This window comes from Planococcus citri, chromosome 3 (genome assembly GCF_950023065.1).
Source record: "Planococcus citri chromosome 3, ihPlaCitr1.1, whole genome shotgun sequence".
NCBI lineage: Eukaryota > Metazoa > Arthropoda > Insecta > Hemiptera > Pseudococcidae > Planococcus > Planococcus citri.
This window is the reverse complement of record NC_088679.1, coordinates 64,800,939-64,823,727: the sequence shown is the minus strand read 5'-3', so window position 1 is coordinate 64,823,727 and position 22,789 is coordinate 64,800,939. Positions and strand designations below refer to the sequence as shown.

Here is a 22,789-nt window from a genome sequence, read left to right as displayed (position 1 = left end):
ACAAAGAAATACGAAAAAACAATATTTTTTCAAGAATGTTTACAACTTTGAGCTTTTATACCTCTTTTCTATTGCGCGGAAAATTTTCAAACCAACTCCATCTTGTAGAGAATTTAACGTAGATCATTTTCCTTACCATAAATACCTATGTCCTCAATCAAAATTTCGAGTAAATTGCATTTAAACACGAAAAAACAATTTTTTTCCCAAAGTGTTTACAGCTTTCAGCTTTTATACCGTTTTTTCTCTATCACGGACAACTTTCAAACCAACTCCATCTTGTAGAGAATTTAACGTAGATCATTTTCCTTTCCTCAAATAACTATGTCCTCGATCAAAATTTCAAGTAAATTGTATTTAACTACAAAAAATACGAAAAAACAATATTTTTTCAAGAGTTTTACAACTTTGAGCTTTTATACCATTTTTTCTATAGCGCGGAAAACTTTCAAACCAACTCCATCTTGTAGAGAATTTAACGTAGATCATTTTCCTCAACTCAAATACCTATATCCTCGATCAAAATTTCTCGTAAAAATTTCTCGTAAATTTAATTCAAAGTTGATATACACAAAAATTTATCCATTAAAAAAAATGTGAAAATCTCCATTTCTCTACAAAATTAAAGAAAATTAATACCAATCAATGGAAAATTTTATTCTTATTAATTTGAGACTACATAAAAGTTCGCTCGGACTTGCAAACTTTGAAAAAAATATGATTTTTTGCTAAGAAGCAGAGCAATAATGCTAAGAAATAATGTAATTCCTTTCCTATGGCACTAACGATTACAGCGCTACAACTGGGATAAATTATCCCAATGGAGGCTCCGACCCATAATATTATCACAGTGCACACACTTGTCTTTTCTATATCACTTTAATGTATTCATGTCGCTTTAATTTCAAAGAAGTTCGAAAATCATGATCCAATTCAAGAGTCAAAATCTTTCAAAAGTACTCGACAAACATTTTCGTGAAGATATTTGAATTTCTCGCAAAATTTTAATCCATTTTGATAGGTCACAAGGTCACTTTTGGATAATTTCACAACAGTTTATTTTTTACTCAAAATTGATGGGGAGGGGAGCGCGACTTTAAAATTCGACTTCGTCCAGTATACCTAACCATACTTTTACGATACCTACATATGTATCTTCAAAAGTGATTTCAGACTTAAGTGCAACAATATGGATTGCAATAGTTGCGACGATGATGGTTGCAGTGATTTCTGCGGCACAGGAAGACCGAAAAATGATGACTGCGTGAGTATAAAAAAAATAATTTTAATTTGAGCTACGACGATACAAACAAATAAATTGCATTCACGAAGTTACCTACTAATTCTGGAATGAATTTTAAGGGGGGGAGGGTGGTTAGATAGACGAAAAAACAAAAGCAGTACGATATGCTACGAAAAGTGTCGAAAAAGCTGTGGCAGTGGTTGCTGATACTGCGTTGATTTAATTTTAGCAAAATATGAAATGTACAATGTTCATCACATTAATACTTTTTTTTTGTGATGTCTCATCCAAATGCATAAACCAGATAACCAGTTACCATCAGACGCTCATAATTTCATTACAAAATTTTAGTAAGTATAGGTTAGGTACCTGCTACCTACCTATATAATCCTTGGTTCGAGAAAACCAGAAAAAATCAACAAAAAAAGCTTTCTACGTCGGTAAGTACTTCTCATTTTTCAAGTAGGTACGTCAGCATAATCTTTATGTTACGAGATAAATAGAAAAATTTTAACTTAATATCTTCTCATTGGCTGAATTCTGGACTGGAAAAAGTTGCGTCTCAATTGCAAAAAGATTTTTATTAAAAACTCGCTTTGAAGCATAACTTTATAAATTTTTCGCCTTGTTTCAATTGTGTGTTCTCGAGTTATCGTGGTTGCGTTGTTTCCATAATCCCGACAGAAAAAATAATACTGCTGAATTATATGCCTGACTTCATTTATCGCCTCAGCAGGGAGGAATTTATAAAGCAACACGGGGTCACATTTTAATCCAAGGTTAATTGAGGTATTGAAGCTTCGACACCATGAATCGAAAATGTTTGGAATGTTCAAAAATTTTTTCCAGTCACGCGGACCAAAACTTTTTACTCCATCAGTATATTTGGATGCAAGTTGATTTATTTCTTTCATATTCGTCGTACGAGGTGTTGTGATGTCCATGATCACTTGTTTCTTTCCTTTTTTTTCCTGCCGTACTTTTATACATTCATTCTCGGTTACAAATCCCGATCCGAAAGAGAGGACATCAAGTACGAATTGATCGTCCCAAAATTGGCACTGAAACACACAAGGCAGATGGCATTTAAAGCAGAAAAAAATCGAAACGAATGATCATTTAGAGGAAAAGAATCACTAGCCGACCATGTAGAAAGGGACCTTACCGTATTACTGTAATTCTAAATCATAAAAATGTTTTTAAAATCCGAAATTATGGGCGGTATGTAGTGGGAGGCCATGCCATATGGATTTTAAAAAAATTGCAACGTGTTCAAAAATCCTCCAAAACGTTTTCTCGACCTTTAAATTTTGATTTTAAAGATACAGATCCAAGCATTTAACTTTTGAAAATCATAAAATCTAAAGTTAAATGTATATAGGTAAGTATCTGATCAAAAAATTACTTCAACTAACCGTCATTCCATTTGTGAGTTTATCAAATTTCTTATCCATCAGTATTGCACTCAGAATCCCTCCCAGATATTTCTCATCCTCCTTAACTTTTGAAAATCAGAAAATCTAAAGTTAAATGTATAGTTAGTAAGTATCTGATCAAAAAATTACTTCAACTAACCGTCATTCGTATTGTGAAGTTATCAAAATTCTTATCCAGTATTGCACTCAGAATCCCTCCCGGATTTTTCTCATCCTCCTTAGCCATGTTACTCGATTCGTTTTTCATGTTGGTTATAGCTTGTATAGTTTTGTTAGTCGCACTACTGGAGGAACTACTTACGAATACATGGTAGTGAAACAGTTACAGTTCACTCTGAAAACAAAATGTCTTAATCTCAGAACATCAATTAGGCTACAGCGTTTTTAATGTCAGTCTACATCAAAAATCCGTTTTTTTTTTGAAACCAATGGAAACATGGTCATTCCATGTCAATTTGACCAACGTTTTCGAGTCATGTCTTTCGATTTCGCTCAAATTTTTGTTACAATATCTACCCACCCAGTAAGTAATAAACCCGCAATTAGTTTGGCCCCAACCCCCTCAGGACGCAGGTGGGGGGGCTTCCATCATTTTCACATTGTCTCGATGTACTCAACTTCAGCAGCGCATTCCTCCAAAACTATGATACTTTGATCAAAACTGATTTCACAATTCAAAAGGGTATTGAATTTTGAACTTTTTAAGCATTTTGAAATTTTCAAAATTTGAAAGTTGAACTTTCGAAGTTTAAATTTCAAAATGGCGCTGTAAGTGGAAGCTACCATTTAAAATTCTGAAAAAATATCCATGGATGTACCTTTTGATGCTTTTTTGAAATATTCAAGTTTCGAGATGGGATCTCTCAATGGAGAGGGGGGCACCCCCACTCCCAATTTTGGGAAAAATTTTCGAAAAAAAATCTGGGGCATGTGATACATCGAATTGTATGTTTTTGGTAACGCTGAATACTAATATGACGTTGGATTTTTGATTGGACCTCATCCACGCCCCCCCCCCAATGGGGTAAAAGTTCAAAATAGGGATTTTTCGTGCGACACATTAAATAGTATTTTTTTGGTGACGCTGAATACGAATAATTATTATGACGTCAGATTTTTGATTGGACCCATCCACGGTCCCCAGCACCTCCCCAAGGAGGGTAACCAAAAAAAAAAAAAAATGGTTTCAATCGTGTGACACATGAAATAGTATGTTTTCGACATCGCTGAACACGAATATAGCCTTAGTTTTTCAAATTGACTTCACCCATGGCCTCCTAGAACCTCCCCCAATCGGTAAAAGTCCAAAAAAATTGTTGGAGGCCGTGGATGGAGTCCAACCAAAAATCCGACGTCATATTTGTGTTCAGCGTCACCAAAAACATATCTACTATTTAATGTGTCGCACGAAAAACCCCCTATTTTGAACTTTTACTCCATTTGGGATGGTGCTGGCTGGGGGCCGTGGATGGGACTCAATCAAAAATCCAACGTCATATTTGTGTTCAGCGTTACCATAAACATACAATTCGATGTATCACATGCCCCAGATTTTTTTCGAAAGTTTTGCCCAAAATTGGGGTGGGGTGCTCCTCCTTCATCAAGAGAACTCATCTCGAAACTTGAATATTTCAAAAAAGCATCAAAAGGTACATCCATGGAAATTTTTTCAGAATTTTAAATGGAAGCTCCCACTTACAGCGCCATTTTGAAATTTGAGCTTTCAATTTGAAAGTTCAACTTTCAAATTTTGAAAATTTCAAAATGCCTAAAAAGTTCAAAATTTAATACCCTTTTGAACTGTGAAATCAGTTTTGATCAAAGTATAATAGTTTTGGAGGAATGCGCTGCTGAAGTTAAGTACCTCGAGACAATGTGAAAATGATGGAAGCCCCCCACCCACCCCCTGAGGGGGCTGGGACCAAACCGATTGCGGGTTTCTTACTTACTGGGTGGGTAGATATTGTAAAAAAAATTTGAGCGAAATCGAAAGACATGACTTTCAAAATCGCATTTTTTTGGTCGAATTGACATGAAATGACCCATGCAAAGATTTGGGTAAAAGTACAAAAAGATTAGCGGAAAAAATGGGAACATTGGCTTCTTGAACACGTTTACTTTAAACTCTAAAAATATGAAAAATACATACAACACCAGGGTTTTAAATATTAGGTAAAACCAAAAAAAATGTACAAAAAATCAAACATTTGAGGAGTTTGTTTAAAAAACTAGGTACCTACCAAAATTAAGATTTTAAGAATTCATTTTACTTACCTAATACCATATCTGCCCAAACCCCAAAGTTCAACTTGAAATGAAATGAAGGGTTCGTTTAGAAACCACCAATATGCCAAAATTAAAAATATCAAATTGTATATAGGAGGGCAAAGTGACATGCATAAATTAAATCTGGTGGTGAAATAAAAATTTGATTTTGAGACTGCAGATTGTTCAACAAATTTGGTCAACGTTTAGAAAATGCAAGACAAATAAAAAATCTTTTTTTTCATTTATTGTAAATTTTGACATTTTCAAGCTGCCTAACTCTTATACATAACAAATTCAAGTTATAAAACGAAAAATTAATACCTACAGGAAAATATGCTTACCAACGCAGAAACGACAAAATATATTTTCGCCATTTTTTGGAACTAGGTAGGTATACCTAGGCTTCAACTAAAATAACATCGAGTGTGACGATTACCATATGTTTCACTGGGATGATTCACTGTTAAAATGTAATAATAAGTATAATATTATTTCAGACTGAATTGCTTTGAGTTGAGCTAAATTGAAATACGTACTATACCTAAACTACATCTTTTATCTTCACTCATCAATAGAATTTAATTAATAGTTCAGTTTCTAATATAGATATCGTATATTAGGCTCGCTCAAGTACCCACTTCCAGCTTCATTATAAATACTGATGAATAATTAATTTTCAGTCCGTTCCCCTTAATTTTTTTCTGCTATCGACTCTTTTTTGTCACGATGAATGACGATTTTTTTCCCTCTGTATTTTTGTCTCAGAAAAGCCAATCAAATGAAACAGATATACAAAGTGTGAGTGAAGTGAATCATCGTCTTTCTGGCAGTTGACAGAACACATGCAACAAATTGAACGTGTTTACATTTTGCATGTGATAAGGAGGTACGCCAGCGTCGCCAGCATAATTCGTCTTTTCAAGGGTAAGGGTAAGGTGCCCGAATGTCGACCAGTACCCTAAATCCGACCACAAGCCTATCTCGCCCACTAATGCCTTGAAAATTCGGAAAAAAATATTTTCGTATGTATTTTTCACAGAAAAAACGATTAAGACCAAAATCACAACCCAAAAGCCAAAACTCGCGAAAATATAGCTAAAAAACGAAATTCAAAAAGTCAAAATTAACTTTTCCCGCAACTTCAATCGCCTGTTGCGCAAATGTGTGATTTCTCGTGAAAAAAGTTTTAATTATTTTTTAAAGTACAAAGTTCGACGAATAAAAGCTGATAATTATTTTTTGGATAAATTACAGGCAAGTTTGAAAAGTTTCCCATCAAATTTAATTTTATAGGGTGTCCTAATTCCGACCACCAATGATTTGGCTGTATACTTAAAATTTTTATTTTCCTGGATTTTCGAAAAAAACGTCAAAACGTAATAAATGGTGTGCTGATGCAATGAACAAAGCTGTAAAAGCTGTAAGAAACTGAGAATGTGGGTATCTAAAGGCGTCCAAACAATTTTCAAGTGTTTTAAATGGGGACATGAGATTTGTGATACGACGTCAGAAAAATGTAAAAAAAATTGAATATTTGTTCCCCTTTTGCTTAAATAATTAATTTCCTTTCTATTGGTGTCATTTTAATTCATAATCAACGATGTTGAGGTATTATTTACCTTCTTTTTTTCAATTTTTTTGGGGTGGTCGGAATTAGGACACCATTTTTGCAATTTTCAATTTTCTCACTTTTTGGAAAAAACGCCATGAAAAATCAGCGGAGGGGTTTTAGGTTTAGTGACTTTAGGGCATTAAACTAGAGGCATGTGGCTATCATTTGAGCCATTGTGCGCGAACCTAGGTCAATTACAGGTCTTTTTATTCCAAAAATAAACTAGGTGGTCGACATTCGGGCACCTTACCCTTACCTATAAGAAATCGAGACATTGAACTTACTACATCGACTACCTTGAAAAATAATGTTTATAAACAAAACATTTTGTGTCCACATAACACAGATGTAGGTATTTATGGCGCTTAAATTTTAATGAACTTGAAATTTCAAATCAGTTCCTAAATATTTAAAGGCATACCTACCTAATGCATAACATGCACTCATAGTACTTTCTCATTGCAAAAGAAACGATTCGTTTCAAGCTAAACCTCGCACATGCTTAATAACCCTACGTAGTATTCCAAGTTTTATCAAATAAAACACTATTTATTCCAACCCTCGTAGTAACAACGAACTTCCTGCACCCCAAATCCAATTACCAAGGGGGTTAACACTATTTCGAAACTATAGCAACGTATATTTTTAATCTCATCTGTCAGAATTCTTAAAACCGCCGAGTCGTATTAAAAAAAAACACATCGAAAATGGACGCAGAAATAGAAGAATTATGTAAATTTTTTCTATCACTGAATAAGAAAGAAGAATCTTCAATGAACGAGGAAAAACTAATTATTCTCGCAGACGAAAATATCTTTCAAGTAAGTACTATGTACATAATGAAAAAATACTTGAAAACTGAATTAATTATTTCTAATTGTATTTTTCATTTCAAATCAGAGTTGTTGACTCATTGGAAAGAATTTATTTTTTACAGGATATACGAAACTTCGATAATTACGTTAGAAAATACGGACACACGGGAGGTTGGGATGACGGAGATCACAGCGTGTTCGTCAATTTGAGCCGGAAACATAATTTACAAAGTGTAATATACCACTTGAGGTATAATTTTCCAGGTATGTAGAAAGTACATTCCCTTCCCTGCATCGAGAAACATCTCGACGGTTGGATGAGTACCTATTTTTTCTGATTAACGTTACAGATATTAGCGAAGAAGAAATAATTGAACACGATAAATGGTACAAAGAGTATCTGAAGTTGAAATCATTGCAACAAAGAGCGTTCAAATTTTGGAATATAAAGAAAAAAGAAAATAACGATAAAAGTAGACCGCAAACGGCATCAACTGTATCGAGTGATACAAGTCGTTCCATCAAAGAAATTCAAAAGAAACACGAAGATTTAAAAATCAAAATACAAGAATGGAAAGTAAGCATCAACTTTTCTCTTTCATATCATTAAAAAAAATCTGACCAAAAACAATCTCGCACCATTTCATTCAACGTTGTTCTATTGATGTTATTCCTATTGAATATCCAACTCATGCGGAAGTATACGAAATTTTCGTTTTAATAAGCCTAATTTAACCTGCGATGTCTTCTAAACTAAAAATTATTTGAGTTCAGCGATACAAAGAAGAGATGAAACGGAACGAAGAAAGAATTAAATTAGCGAAAGCGAGAGAAGCGTTTGAAAAAGCAAAAATTCGAAAATTAATTCAAGTTTGTACCTTCGTCTATTTAAACTGGCATTTGAAAAATTAAAAAAAAAATCCGACGTCGAACTCGATAAGTACGAACGTATTTTCTTGAAGGAAAAAAAGAAGAAAGCGATAATGGAACACAGAAATGAAAAAATACAAATTCAAAAAGCAATGTGGATAGCTAGACTCGTTGACGAAAACAAAAAGATCAAATTGAAAAGAAATATTGCCAATAAAATGCTTCCAGTTTTCAGGTTTCTTTTAAAACATTACCTACTTTGTACCCTTTAAATGCTATGATAATTCAGGATCTTTAAATCATCGCAAATTAGGCATAAAGACGAGCAAGTTATAGGAAAACTTCAAGACAGACGTAAACGTATCGAAGAAAAAAGAAACGAACAACAATTAATGTATCAAAAATTAGCCACGAAGTATCGTAAATCAATCAACGTACGAAGAGACCCGACCAGATTATTACATTCGACTGTTGAATGGAGGCGAAAAATTCTCACAGACGATGACGACGATAACGTGGAAATTTTCCCAAAACCGAGCGATATAATGAATATTCCTCGATTGTGAGTGATTATTTTAGTCTATTGTTTAACCGGATTTATATTATAACTAATCGAATTACCGTATGTTTCAGAGCTGTGCCGAATTGGCGAAAAAACTTAAACAGAGATTTATAAAAAAAAAATTATCTAATGGTGAAAAAGTCAATATTACAAAACTGTAAAAATATTCAATAAAGTATTCAAATCAAGCACATCTATTGTCTAAATTTGATGACGTAAAATGCAAACGTATTGATGTAATTTTACATCGTGATCATATGATCAAGTCTGAATATTATACATCTCTACTTTGAAACAAACACCGAACAAATTATCACGTCCATTTTCATGAAAAATCTTCGATCTCTTCTCATCCAGGAAGCCACGAGCTTCCAAAGGGATCACGATTAAACGATTCTGGTAAAACTTTAACCAAAGCACTATAATTGATACAAGCTTCTACGTCATCTTTCATCAATACATCGTCTTGAAGATTGATTCTTTCCTGTAAAGCGTAGAAAACTCACTATTATTATGAACATATTATAAATTTTTAAATAACACGATCAACTGCATCTACAACTTACATTGAATTTCTTGAAGCTATATTTAATACATTTAGGAATACCAGGCAACGAAAGAATAAGGTAATGTACGCTAGGATTAGCTAAACCGAAGAAATCAGCTCCTCGATTTATCGTATCGTTGACTACTTTCGCTGAATAATTATTATTGATTAACGACAACAGTTTTTTGTGACATTCATCCGGAGTAGTACCGGTAAATACGAGACCGTCTTCGGATAGTATTTCAAATCTGTCGAACAAAGATCAATAAATATTACACAAACGTATTCGAAACTAGACTAAAAGTAAAATGCGTTCATTACTTTGGGTATAAGCCTCCGTCGATAATCTTACAAGTGTATGAACATTTCATTCTAGGATTGTGAACACTTCCGTAAACTTTCGTCGCAACATAACCGGCTGGATAAATGATATCTTCTGTGTGATAAGTAGAACGATCGGTTACGATCTGGAATTATTAAAAATACAAATCATTAATTCGGATAAACTCGATATTATTCAACCAAATAATTATATTTATCGACGTACTTCTCCTAAAGAATGAACCGTCAAATCGTTCAAAGTGATAGGAAATGATAATTGACCACAGGCATCTTCGGACACAGTCAATGTTTGTTTCTTTTTCACATTTTTTACCGGTTTCTTCACTTTCAACACTTGCTTCGGTATCGGTACATCTAATTCAAATTGGAAACGATTAATATTCGTTACAATTCATACGATTTCATAGTACTGAATAAGGATCACGATGAATACCTGTATCAATAATTTGACTAGGACTAATTTGAATTTTTCTTTTGGTAATTATCTTTTTTGCTAGATTATCTACGGTGCTTATTTCACAGCCTGAAAGCAGATCAAATAATGGTAATAATATCGCACATCATGCTAAATGAGTGTATATCATTGTGAAATTATCAGTTTACCGGAAGCATTCTTGAGAAATTCCAAGTGTTTCAATTTTCTAGCCAGAAAGTTGTTCTCTTCTTTAGTGTAGAGGATTTTTTCTTGTAAGTAAGTAATTTGATCACATAGAGCGGCATTTTCCTAAACATTACAAACATTCTCGTAACTAGGAAATTCAATAAGAATTAAACGATTCGATTTTAGGTAAAATAAACTCACATATACCATAAATAACATGTACTTTTTCAGTTTCTTGTACTTGGTTTTGAACTTTTGAGTAGTCGCCGTCTTCGGAATAGTTTTTCCTGCCATGGATTTATTCACGAACATTTCAATTCTTATTCGAACGTATTAATTATCGAGTACAACACATATTTTCTTCATTACTTTGCAGAAGAAAATTCAATTCAAAATACGATTTTACGAACTTTCAACTTTTTTTTATCAAAAGTTTATCATTGAAAATTTTCAGAAATTCACGTTGCCATTTCAAACGACACAATGAAAATATTCGAGTAACGTTATCGGTAACGCATCTATAACGCAAACTCAAGATCTGCGTCATCATCAAACGTATTTTTTTATTTTCATTTTTTTTGATAAAACAATCGAATAAAAGTTTAAAATAATTAAATAATCATATTATTTATGTAATTTAAAAGTCAAAATTGTAAGTTTCAATCGTCCAACTTTCGATAAAGTTGCAAAAAAAGTAAATAAAAAACAAAATCTTGTACATAGTCCCATTCAAATCAAAATCACAAGATCCATGATTTGGCAACGTTGCATACTTGTTCCATGCTGTTCTCTATTGTTCTTGTTTTTACCGGCATTTTTCGTCCGTCTTTTTTGCCGGCGTCCGCTCTTGAAATTGTGTTTCAAGAAATTCGTAATTAATTGGTTAAAGTTGTTTAAAATTTAGTTATTTGAGTAATTATGGTGTTAATGTATCGGTTAGTCGTCGAAAAATGCTTCGCGAGTCTGTTTTTCTCATCGAGTATTGGTAAGTGACGATTCGATGGCGGTCCCATCTTATTACATAGCAGAGGTATGGTTTTGTCTCACGTTTATGCGTATAATTATGATTTCCTTCGTTGTTTGAGTAATTTTTGTTACAATGTATCAGTTACTCGTTGAAAAATGATTCGCGAGTCTGTTCTTTTCAGCGAATATTAGTAAGTAGTGACGATTCGGTGGTGGTTCCATCGAAACACATGGCAGAGCTATGGCTTTGTCTCACGTTTATGCGTAAATTATGATTCCCTTCGTTATTTGAGTAATTTTTGTTTCAATGTATCTGTTAGTCGTCGAAATATGCTTCACGAGTCTGTTCTCGTTCAAATAATATTGGTATGTGACGATTCGATGGTGTTTCCATTGAAACACATGGCAGAGCTATGGTTTTGGCTCACGTTATTGCGTACCTACTTATATATTATGACCGCCGATTGTGTTTGGTCGGTGTTTTACCGAAGCAATTATTTGTCGGTAATGAATGCGTTCAAATAAGAATTGAAATTTTCATGAATAAATCTATGTCGGAAAAAACTATTCCCAAGACGGCGAATAGGTACTCAAAAGTACAAAACCAAGACGTACCTACACGAAACTGAAAAAGTACAATGTTTTTCACCTGAAATGGAATGGTCAACTCTTAGTGAAGTTTTTCGCTTTTTTTTTATTTTTTTACTGTGGAAAGAAGTTTAGGTAGGTACTCAAGTTCGTCTTTCGTGGACGAATCTGATTACCTTGAATGTTGCACTCAGCCCAATCATCAAATATGACGATTTTTGCATGAATATCCGATATTTGCCTATAAGTTTATTTGGCCGGAAATGGGGAAAGTCAGAAAGTGAAAGAGAAAAGTATCTACATTTAGTGCCCTTGAAACTGGCAACGATGCATGTATAATTTCGTTGTTAGGTTAGCAATCAATGTTGCCAACCACGGAACTCGCGAAACATAAATTGCTGCGATTTGCTCCATCCCCTCTCCTCTAATCCTCTTAGCTCAAGGTGATGAAAAATGATTGTTCTTGTCCTTCGAAAACTTGGAAATGAGTACATTGCATAAGTAGCTTGAAAATATTAAGTATCTAGTATCTATCTTGCAATAATTTCAGTCATTCTCAAACTTCGATGTTGTATTATATACTCTACTCTTGAATATTGAAAGGATAGAAATTCGTATTCGTATGGATATTATATGTATCACTAGGCATCGATTCAGTTTCGAAAATAGAAAAATAAACTTCGACTACTTAGATACTTATCTTACTTTTATGTGCAAAATTGTGCAGGATGGGATGGTACATACTACATAGTTACAGGGTGCCCAGAAATATCGTGAACCGCTAAAAAAAGTTTTCTGCTAAATATTTCGGTTGGTCACAGTGAATGGTAATAATGATTGCTCATAATTGGTTGTTTGACTGGAGAGAACGTTCCACTCCACCTATCATATGCATCTATTTCACGTTGCCAACCTAATATTTTTAATGAAAAACTTTCTTTGGGGTTCACGATATTTCTGGGCACCCTGTACTTGTATTTAGGTATGTTGTATTATTTCGCTGAAAGAAGACGTACTCTTATCTTTCGGATTCGTCCATCGTTGTACATTTATTGCGTAGTTGAAAAGTGAACACTATCTTTTAATTCTCAGAATTCATTCTAGGTTCCAGGCGACAGATAGGCGGCCAACGTAGACTGCAAAGATAACACTACTCTTGAAGGATAAATCGTTCGGTTCGGTACTAATCCTGTTTCGTCTTGTCGTTTGGTTAAGTTTTGTTTCGTTTCGTTTTGCCTTTTGCCTTCAGTGTGAAGTAGATCATCGTATCGTGGTCGACTCGTATCGTGATATTGTAATCGTATGCGGTCGTCAGCAAGTTTTCGTTTGCTGCAGTCTTCTTCGAGAACTATGCTTTTTGAAAATTCGTGATCAACTCGAGATGTTCGCGTGTAAGTGCGAAGCGAATTTTGCGAAAATTTATTCGAGTAATTTTTTTTGTCGAGTGGAGATTTGCAAGTCGCGATCGTGATAATGTTTTGTTCGGTTTTTTCACCCGCACTCCAGTGTTCCAGTATGCTGCAAAGTGACCAATTTTCGTCGAGTTGCTGTGGTATTCAAACTTCGAAGTATCTTCAAGAATCAGGTATGAATTTTAAAACGTATGTATTTAGTTATTTGGTGGTTGGGCTCGTAAGATTATTGTGCACTTTGAAAATGTAATTCTTCGACATGTGCTCAAGCATGCTGGTAATGTCGTACTTGACTCTTTTTAGCTTGATTTTACAGTTCTGTTCACTCCATTTCGATAATATTACGTACTTATATTTTGTTTTCGTTTGCATCTATCATTGTTTTTTTTTTTTGTATTTATCTCAATGGAGAGCTAGGTGAGGTCACGAACGTGTCCCTGGATGCATTTTTGATAATTTTGAACCGTCGTCTTGATATTTCCAACTGTAGTTTAATTTTATATTTTTTTAATAGACATCACGAAGGAAAAATTTACTATTGACCTTATTGCATTCCCCCCTCCCTCTTTGAAGTATTGAATCACTCTGTAACATTTCGTCTATCGCAGCGACGAATAAAATGAATTTTCGAGGTTTTTTTAATTGAAAAAAAAAGAAAGAAATTTAATGTGTCTTCTGGAGCATTTTTTTCTGCAATTATCATTACTTACGTACGTACCGTTGGTTTGTGAGGAAAACTAGTCTTCAAAATTTCTTCAATCAAGTTCGAAATGTGCCCGTTGTAAAAATATTTTCCGCCGTGAGCGCTGTGATACATGAAGCAAACAGAGAATCGTTACCTATTTGGTTTTCATTTGGCCCTCATTTGAAATTTAAGTTTTGGGAATTCTTTGTTCTTTCAAGTGACGATTCGATGGTGTTTCCATCGAAACACATGACAGATCTATGGTTTTTTCTTACGTTTGTGCGTACAAATTATGATTGCCAATTGTGTTTGATGAGTGTAGGTGACTTATCGGATTTTCCTAGAAACAATTGAATGGTGCTTTTCAAGAAGGTCCTATCGACAAAAAACTGGTTTTGAGAAAAACGCATTTTTATATTTCAGTGTTTTGCCATTTTGGTTTAAAATGATATAGCGAGCTCCGGTTTTTTTTGTTGAATAGAAGCATCTTTCCACTATTTATTTCCTGCGTAGTAATTTTTTTTCCACCACCAACATTTCCATGGGAGCGCTTTACAAAAGAGACCTCGATAGGACCTTCTTGAAACGACAGGACCTTCTTGCGGTTATTCACCTAAAAATCGATTTTATTCCTTCTCAAACCCACCAAAAACATGAAATAGTCACTCTTGAGAAGTAATTTTCAACGCAGAATTCAAATTTTGAGTCAATTTTGCCCCTCGACCCCCAGGGGGGTGGTACCAAATGAAAATTTGGGGAAAATGTGAAAAAATCGAGTATAGTGTCAAAATCTTGATACTTTGAGTTGAAAACCACGATTTTTGAGTCAATTTCCCTCGTAGCCCCCCAGGGGGGTGGTACCAAATGAAAATTTTTGGGAAAATGTGAAAAAATCGAGTATAGTGTCGAAATCTTGATACTTAGGGTTAAAAACAACGATTTTTGAGTCAATTTCCCTCGTAGCCCCCCAGGGGGGGTGGTACCAAATAGAAATGCTAAAAAATCGAGAATAGTGTCGAAATCTTGGTACATTTGGGCTGAAAACCCGATTTTCGAGTCAATTTTGTCCCTCGGCTTCCGGGGGGAGGGGTGTGGTACCTAATCAAAATTTAGGATAAAAGTGAAAAAATTGAGTACTTTAATGTAATATCTTTAATACTGTAGGGCAGAAGTTTCTTCCGCCAGCATTCCCCAAAACGACGAATATGAAAAATTATGCATTTTAGTGTATGTAAAACAACTGCGATCGATTTACCTGCGGAAACCTGCGAAAATCTGTATCATCTCATACTATAGCCATGCGTGTGTGAGTGCGCACTCGATTTTTTCACTGTTTTCCCCAAATTTCGATTTGGTACCACCCCCTTCCTCCCTGGCGTGCGAAGGACAAAATTGGCTCGAAAATCGGGTTTTCAGCCCAAATGTACCAAGATTTCGACACTATACTCGAGTTTTTCGCATTCTTATTTGATACCACCCCCCCTGGGGGGCTACGAGGTAAATTGACTCAAAAATCGTTGTTTTTAACCCAAAGTATCAAGATTTCGACACTATACTAGATTTTTTCACATTTTCCCCAAATTTTCATTTGGTACCACCCCCCCCCTGGGGGTCGAGGGGCAAAATTGACTCAAAATTTGAATTCTGCGTTGAAAATTACTACTCAAGAGTGCCTTCTGGTATAGTTGTGATCAACCATTTCGGAGAAGAAGGTAATGCGCGCATTTTCCAGTTGCGTTTCCTAGCCAACTTCATATAGCTGCTGTTTGTGAACAACACCACATGGAGCGCTGCGGTTTGCACCATCTTGTGTAGAAAACGTCAGAGATTCAAATTTCATGAACTCCTCAAAAAGGTCCTATCGGTCGATAGGACCTTCTTGAAAAGCACCATTCAATTCGTGAAGTTTGAAAATCTTAAACCCTGAAAATCATTCAATTTCTCTCGCATCATGAACGATATTTGACTTCGAATTATCAGTTTTTCTGTCAATGAAAAAGTTTGATGTTTTCGTGGTAGGTAGCTAGGTACCTATACCTACTACCTACCTAGTATAAAACTGTAGTATTATAACCTTTAAACTGTATCATGTCACAATTTCACACCAATGGTATCAGTGGAGGGAAATCCCCGCGGAAACCGTGAATCGTATCACTACGAGGGAATCCCTCGCACACCTTTATCCAAATTGAAAAAAGTTACATTCATGGTATCATTGTGAGGGAATCCCCGGCGGAAAAAATTACCCCCACCCTTACCCCACGTGATGTGTGATCGGTCAGAAACACAATTACAATTTTCATTTGTGAGGGATTCCCTCACAGTGATCTATCACACGAATAGTATTACTGTGAGGGATTCCCCGCATTATGCGGGGAATCTCTATGCATGATACCTTTTGAAGGTTGAAATTTGGAATCATTTGGTGTTTTGTGTATTTGTATTCGGTATTAGGCTCAGTGAATTACAATTTGTTTTTGCAACTAATTTTAGTAGGATGGAAGAAGTTTGAAAATAGACTCACAAGCAAATCAGTTAATGTGTCCAAATCAAATATGAAAAGGATTACGATTTTTGGAAAGAGCATTTTAGCTGTCCGAATTATTATCTAGTAATTTATCGCTTAGCGAATTTTTGAAAATCAAAAACCAGTATGTACAAAAATACGTTTCAACTCGGCTAAAATTACTTCATCATATTTTGCTCTGGTTTTGCTCGAATGAAAATGGAAGAATATTACCTATTATGTCGTCAGTTTCTTGATAATCTTGTTGGTAACAAGACACTAGAGTCTTTTTTGTTATTTTTCTAAACTGAAATTGAATTTTTTGTAATATGTGCTTCAATTTATTTTTTATTTTTTTTTGGAAAATTTTGACGTAGTGTTCTTCATTTTTTCTTCTGCGTCACAGACGAAATATTTTCCAATAGTTTAATATATACATATATGTACTTCGGTGAGAAAAAGAAAAAAAAATATGAAAAAATGGAGAAGATGACATCTCAGTTTCGTCAATCAAATGTATTTCCTTCAGAATGGACCCGTTCACTTTGTGTTGAGTGTAGCTGAACGTTTTATGCTATTTGTGTTGAAAAATGTGGTTGATGCGTAAAGCATATTATCTTCTGTTTTCCAATTGACTTTCTTATGTCTCTTGCTATTATCGTATATAGTGACAGAGATGACGGCGTTTCAGTACCATAAGTCCATTATGAATATTACGTTCTTTTGATAATGCAAGTATGCCTTTGACACTGAAGCCACCCTTAATACGAGTAATACCCTTACCTACCCGACTTGCACATACGATGCGTCTCTTCATTGTTTACGTGATAGTTGATCACTCACACATAAGTATATGTAGGTACTCGTATCTATATCGCCAAGTGACCTCACTGACTGTAAAGGCATTCCCTCAATGGTACACTGACAACGTCGATCTTCTTTGAACCGACAAGATGAAAGAAACTACCTATTATAATTTATTGATAGCACACATGAGAGTCAAAAACATTAAGAAAACAACACTTCGTCGTGTCATATTGCTGACAGTAACGTCTTCAGATTCATTTCAATCTTCCATTGTGAACGGGTTCCACATTCTAATGATGAAAAAACTACAATTTTTGTGTAAAATCAAAAAAATGATGGAAAGATCTAAACAAGTGTACCTAATTACATAAAAGCCAAATCATCGAAAATTGATTGTGGCAACAAACGTCGAGTTAGTTCGTGGGAGGAAACAAGAAGAACACATGAATTGAAAATTGAAAAACATAATCGAGAAAAAGTTCACGAATTTTTTTTTTTTTTTTTTTAAGAAAATTGGTTATGAAATACTACTGAAATTATGCACACCTATTTGAGATTTTTTCATTTCGTGAGGCTAATTCAGAGAACAATATAAGATGAAGTTTTGTCGAAGTATATTTCGTATGTTTTATCAATCGATTCCTGAGCATGGCTCAATGGTATTCGAAGAATTTGCTAATCGGTGATTGGTAAGGAGGAACATTTTATTTTTTGTTCAGTTTGAGCTGGTTTTATTGGGGATTATATCACCCATCCCATCAGTTAGTTCATTGATTAATTGGACTCCTCGTTATTCTTTGAGTTTATTCACGATTGCGTTGCGTCTAATGATGCCCAAAATTATTATCGTAACGAGTTGATTATCTTACAATATCATTAAAGTGTATCCTAATTTGATCAGATTTTTTGGCTTCTTGTTCAAAATTTGATGCTAAGTACATTACATGATTTAAACTCTCTGAGTACTTTTAGCTTTTTGTAAAAATAAAATCAAAAACCGAGCATCCTAGAAAAAAATTGATGACATCATGTCGATTGAAAATTTAATTCTCTACAAATTTCCTCGACGACATTTTTCATATGTAGAATGCTTCATTCCGCCTCCGGATCGATTTTTATGAAATTCAGTTTGCTAATATTTTTTGAAATGAACTTTTTGAAAAATTTGCCAACTGAGTTTCATTAAAAATCGTTCTACAGGCGGAATGAAGCATTCTACGGATGAATGACGTTGAGGAAAATTGTAGAGAATTGAATTTTTAATTGACTTAATGTCATTACATGCCTATAGTTTTTTTCTATGGCTGTCGCACACACAGAAGAAATAAATTTAAAAAAAATAATATATTTCGTACTACGTATAATTATAATAATGTGTTTCTTTTTTTGTATTTTAAATTTTTCATCAGATAGGTACTGATTGTCGTAATACACGTTGGGGACTCGAGTATATGTGCCATAGTCGTTCCTCTTTATGAGTTTTTCGCGGATAAGTTTGCGAAGTTCTAAACGTTTGACTCGTTCTTCAACTGCAAAAAAATTTGAATTATTAGGTACTTAATACCTAGGTACCTACGTTTATTTTCTTAATTTGAAGTGTCTCACCTCCTTTCCGAATATATTGCTATGATTTGAGCCTGAGGTAATACATTCCTCGAATGATCCAATGTTTCCTCCAGTAATCCTATCAGGTAATGTTGCCTTCTGGCCGCTGTACTAGTTGATACGATTTCTTCGGCAGGGAAAGCTGTAACAGTATTTCTTTCTCTATCGACGATAGATTATTGAGGTTCCTACATTTTCTTTCCTTACTCTTGTTCATAATTTCCCGTATTTTTCTGATGATTCTGCCGTCAACTGATCTTTCAACGTCGACGTAGGATCTCCGTGTAGCGATAAATACATATTATTGATATACATGAGTTAACGACGTCGTCTTCGAGCGCTTCACTTGACGCGAGATGCAGAACAAAAACGTATTGTTAATAAATCAAAATAAATAATACCTAATCTTGATTATAATTAGGAGAAAAAAATCATTTTTACTAGCAAATAAATTTCCACGACGGACGGGTGTGAAAACCCAGCTCATCGACTGTTAATGTCGGTACTGTGTACCGTTTTTGGCTCTAAAAATCAAAGCAACACTTCAATTATGTTTTTTTTTCGAAAAAAAACTAAATTTTGGTAGAAAATTGAAATAGTTACCATTCCGCTAGGGATCACTTCTCGTTTGCTCGCTTCATTATTACAACTTGCGCTCTTTTCATTTTTGAAATAATATTCAAAACAGCTTTGATTTTTTTACCGCTGGGACAGGTGAAGTGGGGCTTGTTTCTTCTCAGCATTTCAAATTTCTTGTCTGGATACATAACTTATTTAGAGTAGAATTGTTGATAAAGAGAAAGAGCTGCTGCAATTCGGAAACAATTTGTAACTTTGGCGATTGAGAGTAGTTTCAAAGCTAGGTATTCGCCAAATATTATAAAACTTCGAAGTTGAACTTTTTGTGGACCTGCTCAGTTGTTGAATATTATTCACTGTCGAACAGTATTTATACGAAATGAGATACCATTTTCAAGTCTGGAGTCCAGCTAACACACTGGTTTGGTGAATGAAGCTGACTACTATTAATGAAAAGTATTCTAAACCTGAAATTGAAAACAATCATTATTAATTTGAATATTGTGTATTACACTAGGCAACAATTTGTGAAAAATGACGATTTCGTTTTACGTGATTTTTTCAACTGGAAAAAAATACACTTCGCAATTCGTTATCTCCGGTTAGGCCGATGTGGAAGGTTGAACTTACCATCACAAGTCGACTTTGACTAAGGACTCCAGATTGACCTCAATAGTGGTAATTTATTCGTAGGAAGGGGGTGACTATAGAAGATAGACGAATTGATGTTTTTAGATTCTTTTAAATTATATTAAACCACCAAAAGTAGATAAAACAATTTAGTCACTAAAAGTTGATAAGATTTCTCGGAATTTGAACTAAACACCAACACTTTGAGGCTTCCAACCCCCCCCCTCCCTCCCTCCCAATGGAGTGGGTTTGGTGGATGTCTAACTACTTATATTGAATTTCGCAACAAAAACTAAATACATTGAATGAAATTAATAATTAAGTTGAAATGAAAAGACAAAGACACTAGAAAATTTATATTTACTCGTATTTGGAGTAAATTTAATATATGAATTTATTAAAATTTAAATTAAATGAAAACACAAATAATCATCAAATACAAATATGTATTTATAAGTATTATGTACTTTTTCATTTGAGAACTTATGCCTTAAAAGTAGAAGGATGAGTCTTCAAAATGTTTCTCAATCAACTTCAAAGTGTGTCTTCTGGAAATATATTTTCCCTTATGATGATATCGAGCAAACGGGAAATCGTCAATTGATTTTCATGTGACTCGCTATAATTTTTCAGTTCGTTTTATACCTAAGCATTATTTTAGTCGATTACGTCGAGTGATGAATTTTTCGAGCATAACCGACTTAGTTTTCAAGATACACATACAATTTCCATTTAACGTACTGTATCTGTATAAAATCTCAAAAAAAAAGTGTTGGTTTAAACAAAAAAATTTTGTGCAACCGTACGACGCGACGTTAGCGTCTCTTTTACGTAGTTTTTCTTTAGGTAACTTCGACAGGATATTTTGTGCCACGATTCCCTTGCCTACCACCCTTCTGTAAGGGTAGCTTGTGGTTAGGCAGCGTCGCGGCGTTGATCGCCCTCTTTCGAGTAGTATTGGTTTAAAAGCGTTCGAGTCACGACTTCGTTTCCTTCGTGCGGAATTCTCTCGCGAATTACGTATTTCGTCGGAATTTTGTTCGCGTTAATTTTCATTATTTTTGGAAGTGTTTTTTTTTTTTATTCTCGTCTTGTAATAATTCGTTTGGTAAATATTGTGAATATTGTGATGTTTTGATAATTGTGCTAGTTCTAATGGAATTTTCCAGTTGAAATATGGTGAGTGAGCATTTTTTTTTTTTTAAATTTCAATTTTTGGTCATAAGAAAAATAATCGAGTTCATCGTAAAAAATTTCAGAGTCGAGTATTTTAAAATTGTTTTTTTTTTTGAAAATTATTCAATCTCCGGATTTTAGTTGGAGGAATTTTGAAAATTTTTCTTAAGGAAAGGGAATGATGAGTAAGAAACGTAGAGTGAACGAATACGCGTATTACAAGGATTCATTTCGAATTGTTACGCTATTATCAATTATGTTATAAGAAATGACAATTCTTGTGCTTGAGGTAATTGATTTCACTGTTGTAGTTTTCGTAGTCGAGCAATTTTTCAACAAATCCGAAACGATGATGAAAACAATATTCAAGTACTTACCTACGCGTACCATCGGTAGTTACCTTAATTTGTAAGAAATTGCATACCGCTTTTTTAAAATTCAATTTTCAACATACTCTGGTCTTCTTTTATACCTGAGATTTTTTCAAAATTCTAATTCCTTTGCTCGAATTTATAGTTCTTGAAAATTTTCCAAAGTGAAACATTATTCTGGAATTGATTTTTCATTTTTCTACAGTTACAATTTTTTCGAATTTCGTTCTGCATTGACGATTCTGATTTCTTTTTATTAGTATGTAATAGGTTTAGGTACCTACCACCTAACTACCTATACATTTAGAATTGATTTAATACAAAATTTTCTTTTTTTCGATTTAATATTCCGAAGTGAAACATTTTATTCTGGAATTGATTTTTCACTTTTCTACGGTTACAATTTTTCGAATTTCGTTCTGCATTGACGATTCTGATTTATTTTTATTGGTACTTAGGTACCTATGCATTTAGAATCAACTTACTTAATGCAAAATTTTCCTTTTTTTCGATTTTAATTCTCAATGGTGAGCTCATTAGAAAAAAGGCACAATTTGGTATTTTTGTACGATATTTCTATCGATAAAATGATTTTGTAAGCCCTCAGCAGCGATTCACGTCTCGTAGTTGAGGAGGCTGAAGACTGAGTCTTATCACTTCAATTCTCAGGCTATCTTTGTGGTGGTAGAAGGCAGAGGGAAGGGCGGTCTGAGAGGTATCGTTCGAGGTCTATTAGATACACTAAGTTGAGCGATGACTCGAATGGAGACGTATGAGGTGACTTTCCACCTAGAATAATTTGATACGTCATCTTGAAGGAGGATAAATTTTAGGCCTACTTGTTAACATATTAATGCCTTTCTGCTTCAACTAAGTTCGAAAATATTGGTGAATTTCATTAATAACAAAACGTTACTCGATTGGCTGTTTCTGGTACATAAAAAAAAACTTTACAACAAACATATATCTAATGCATATGAAATAGAATCGAGTAAACAGCTTGAAAAACAAAAACAATTTCATCATAAAAAAATGACAATTGCAACGTTCCCTTTCTAAAAAATTATTCGAGCCATGAAAAAAAATATTAATGAAAATTACTTACAAAAAATCTCAAGCGAAACCGGAGCAAATTTTATCAATTTTTTCCAAATTTCTCATCAAATTT

General features: G+C 34.1%; 2 protein-coding genes and 2 long non-coding RNA genes across 6 annotated transcripts in view; 2 read left to right on the top strand and 2 right to left on the bottom strand.

Moving 5' to 3' along the window:
* Nucleotides 1–1,676: 1,676 nt before the first annotated feature.
* On the bottom strand, nucleotides 1,677–5,911 carry LOC135842045 (uncharacterized). The gene is made up of 3 exons (XR_010558053.1): nucleotides 5,289–5,911; nucleotides 2,819–3,013; nucleotides 1,677–2,304 (listed from the first exon to the last, which is right to left on the bottom strand). It is a non-coding gene; the product is annotated as an uncharacterized LOC135842045 (long non-coding RNA).
* Nucleotides 5,911–9,128, top strand: LOC135842043 (coiled-coil domain-containing protein 112-like). Its single transcript, XM_065359327.1, has 7 exons — nucleotides 5,911–7,380; nucleotides 7,497–7,638; nucleotides 7,725–7,951; nucleotides 8,149–8,244; nucleotides 8,337–8,479; nucleotides 8,558–8,806; nucleotides 8,878–9,128. Exons 1-7 carry the CDS (start codon nucleotides 7,267–7,269, stop codon nucleotides 8,918–8,920), a joined length of 1,014 nt encoding a protein of 337 aa, XP_065215399.1. The 5' UTR covers nucleotides 5,911–7,266; the 3' UTR covers nucleotides 8,921–9,128.
* LOC135842044 (transforming growth factor beta regulator 1) lies at nucleotides 8,914–10,764 on the bottom strand. 2 transcript variants are annotated; one of them, XM_065359328.1, is made up of 7 exons: nucleotides 10,498–10,764; nucleotides 10,299–10,419; nucleotides 10,129–10,218; nucleotides 9,901–10,049; nucleotides 9,675–9,820; nucleotides 9,373–9,601; nucleotides 8,914–9,290 (listed from the first exon to the last, which is right to left on the bottom strand). In XM_065359328.1, the coding sequence occupies exons 1-7, from the start codon at nucleotides 10,606–10,608 to the stop codon at nucleotides 9,156–9,158; spliced, it is 981 nt and encodes a 326-aa protein (XP_065215400.1). In that variant the 5' UTR covers nucleotides 10,609–10,764; the 3' UTR covers nucleotides 8,914–9,155. The 2 variants fall into 2 exon arrangements, with proteins under 2 accessions (XP_065215400.1, XP_065215401.1); XM_065359329.1 differs by having other exon boundaries at nucleotides 10,504–10,764.
* Nucleotides 10,765–10,954: 190 nt separating this feature from the next.
* LOC135842042 (uncharacterized) overlaps nucleotides 10,955–22,789 on the top strand; it is a 322,912-nt gene continuing 311,077 nt past the window's right edge. The window contains exon 1 of one of the 2 annotated variants that reach the window (XR_010558051.1): nucleotides 10,955–13,435. This is a non-coding gene — a long non-coding RNA (uncharacterized LOC135842042). The remainder of the gene's footprint in view (nucleotides 13,436–22,789) is intronic. The other variant, XR_010558052.1, reaches the window with a different exon arrangement.

Excerpts from the sequence above, each read along its gene's own strand:
- LOC135842044 (XM_065359328.1), bottom strand. The coding sequence starts at position 10,608 with ATGTTCGTGAATAAATCCATGGCAGGAAAAACTATTCCGAAGACGGCG. Across the intron at positions 10,420-10,497 it reads ACATGTTATTTATGGTATAT|GAAAATGCCGCTCTATGTGA; the intron begins GTGAGTTTATTT and ends TGTAATGTTTAG. Across the intron at positions 9,291-9,372 it reads ATAGCTTCAAGAAATTCAAT|GAAAGAATCAATCTTCAAGA; the intron begins GTAAGTTGTAGA and ends TACGCTTTACAG.
- LOC135842043 (XM_065359327.1), top strand. The coding sequence starts at position 7,267 with ATGGACGCAGAAATAGAAGAATTATGTAAATTTTTTCTATCACTGAAT. Across the intron at positions 7,381-7,496 it reads CAGACGAAAATATCTTTCAA|GATATACGAAACTTCGATAA; the intron begins GTAAGTACTATG and ends TATTTTTTACAG. Across the intron at positions 8,245-8,336 it reads AAATTCGAAAATTAATTCAA|GAAAAAAAGAAGAAAGCGAT; the intron begins GTTTGTACCTTC and ends ATTTTCTTGAAG.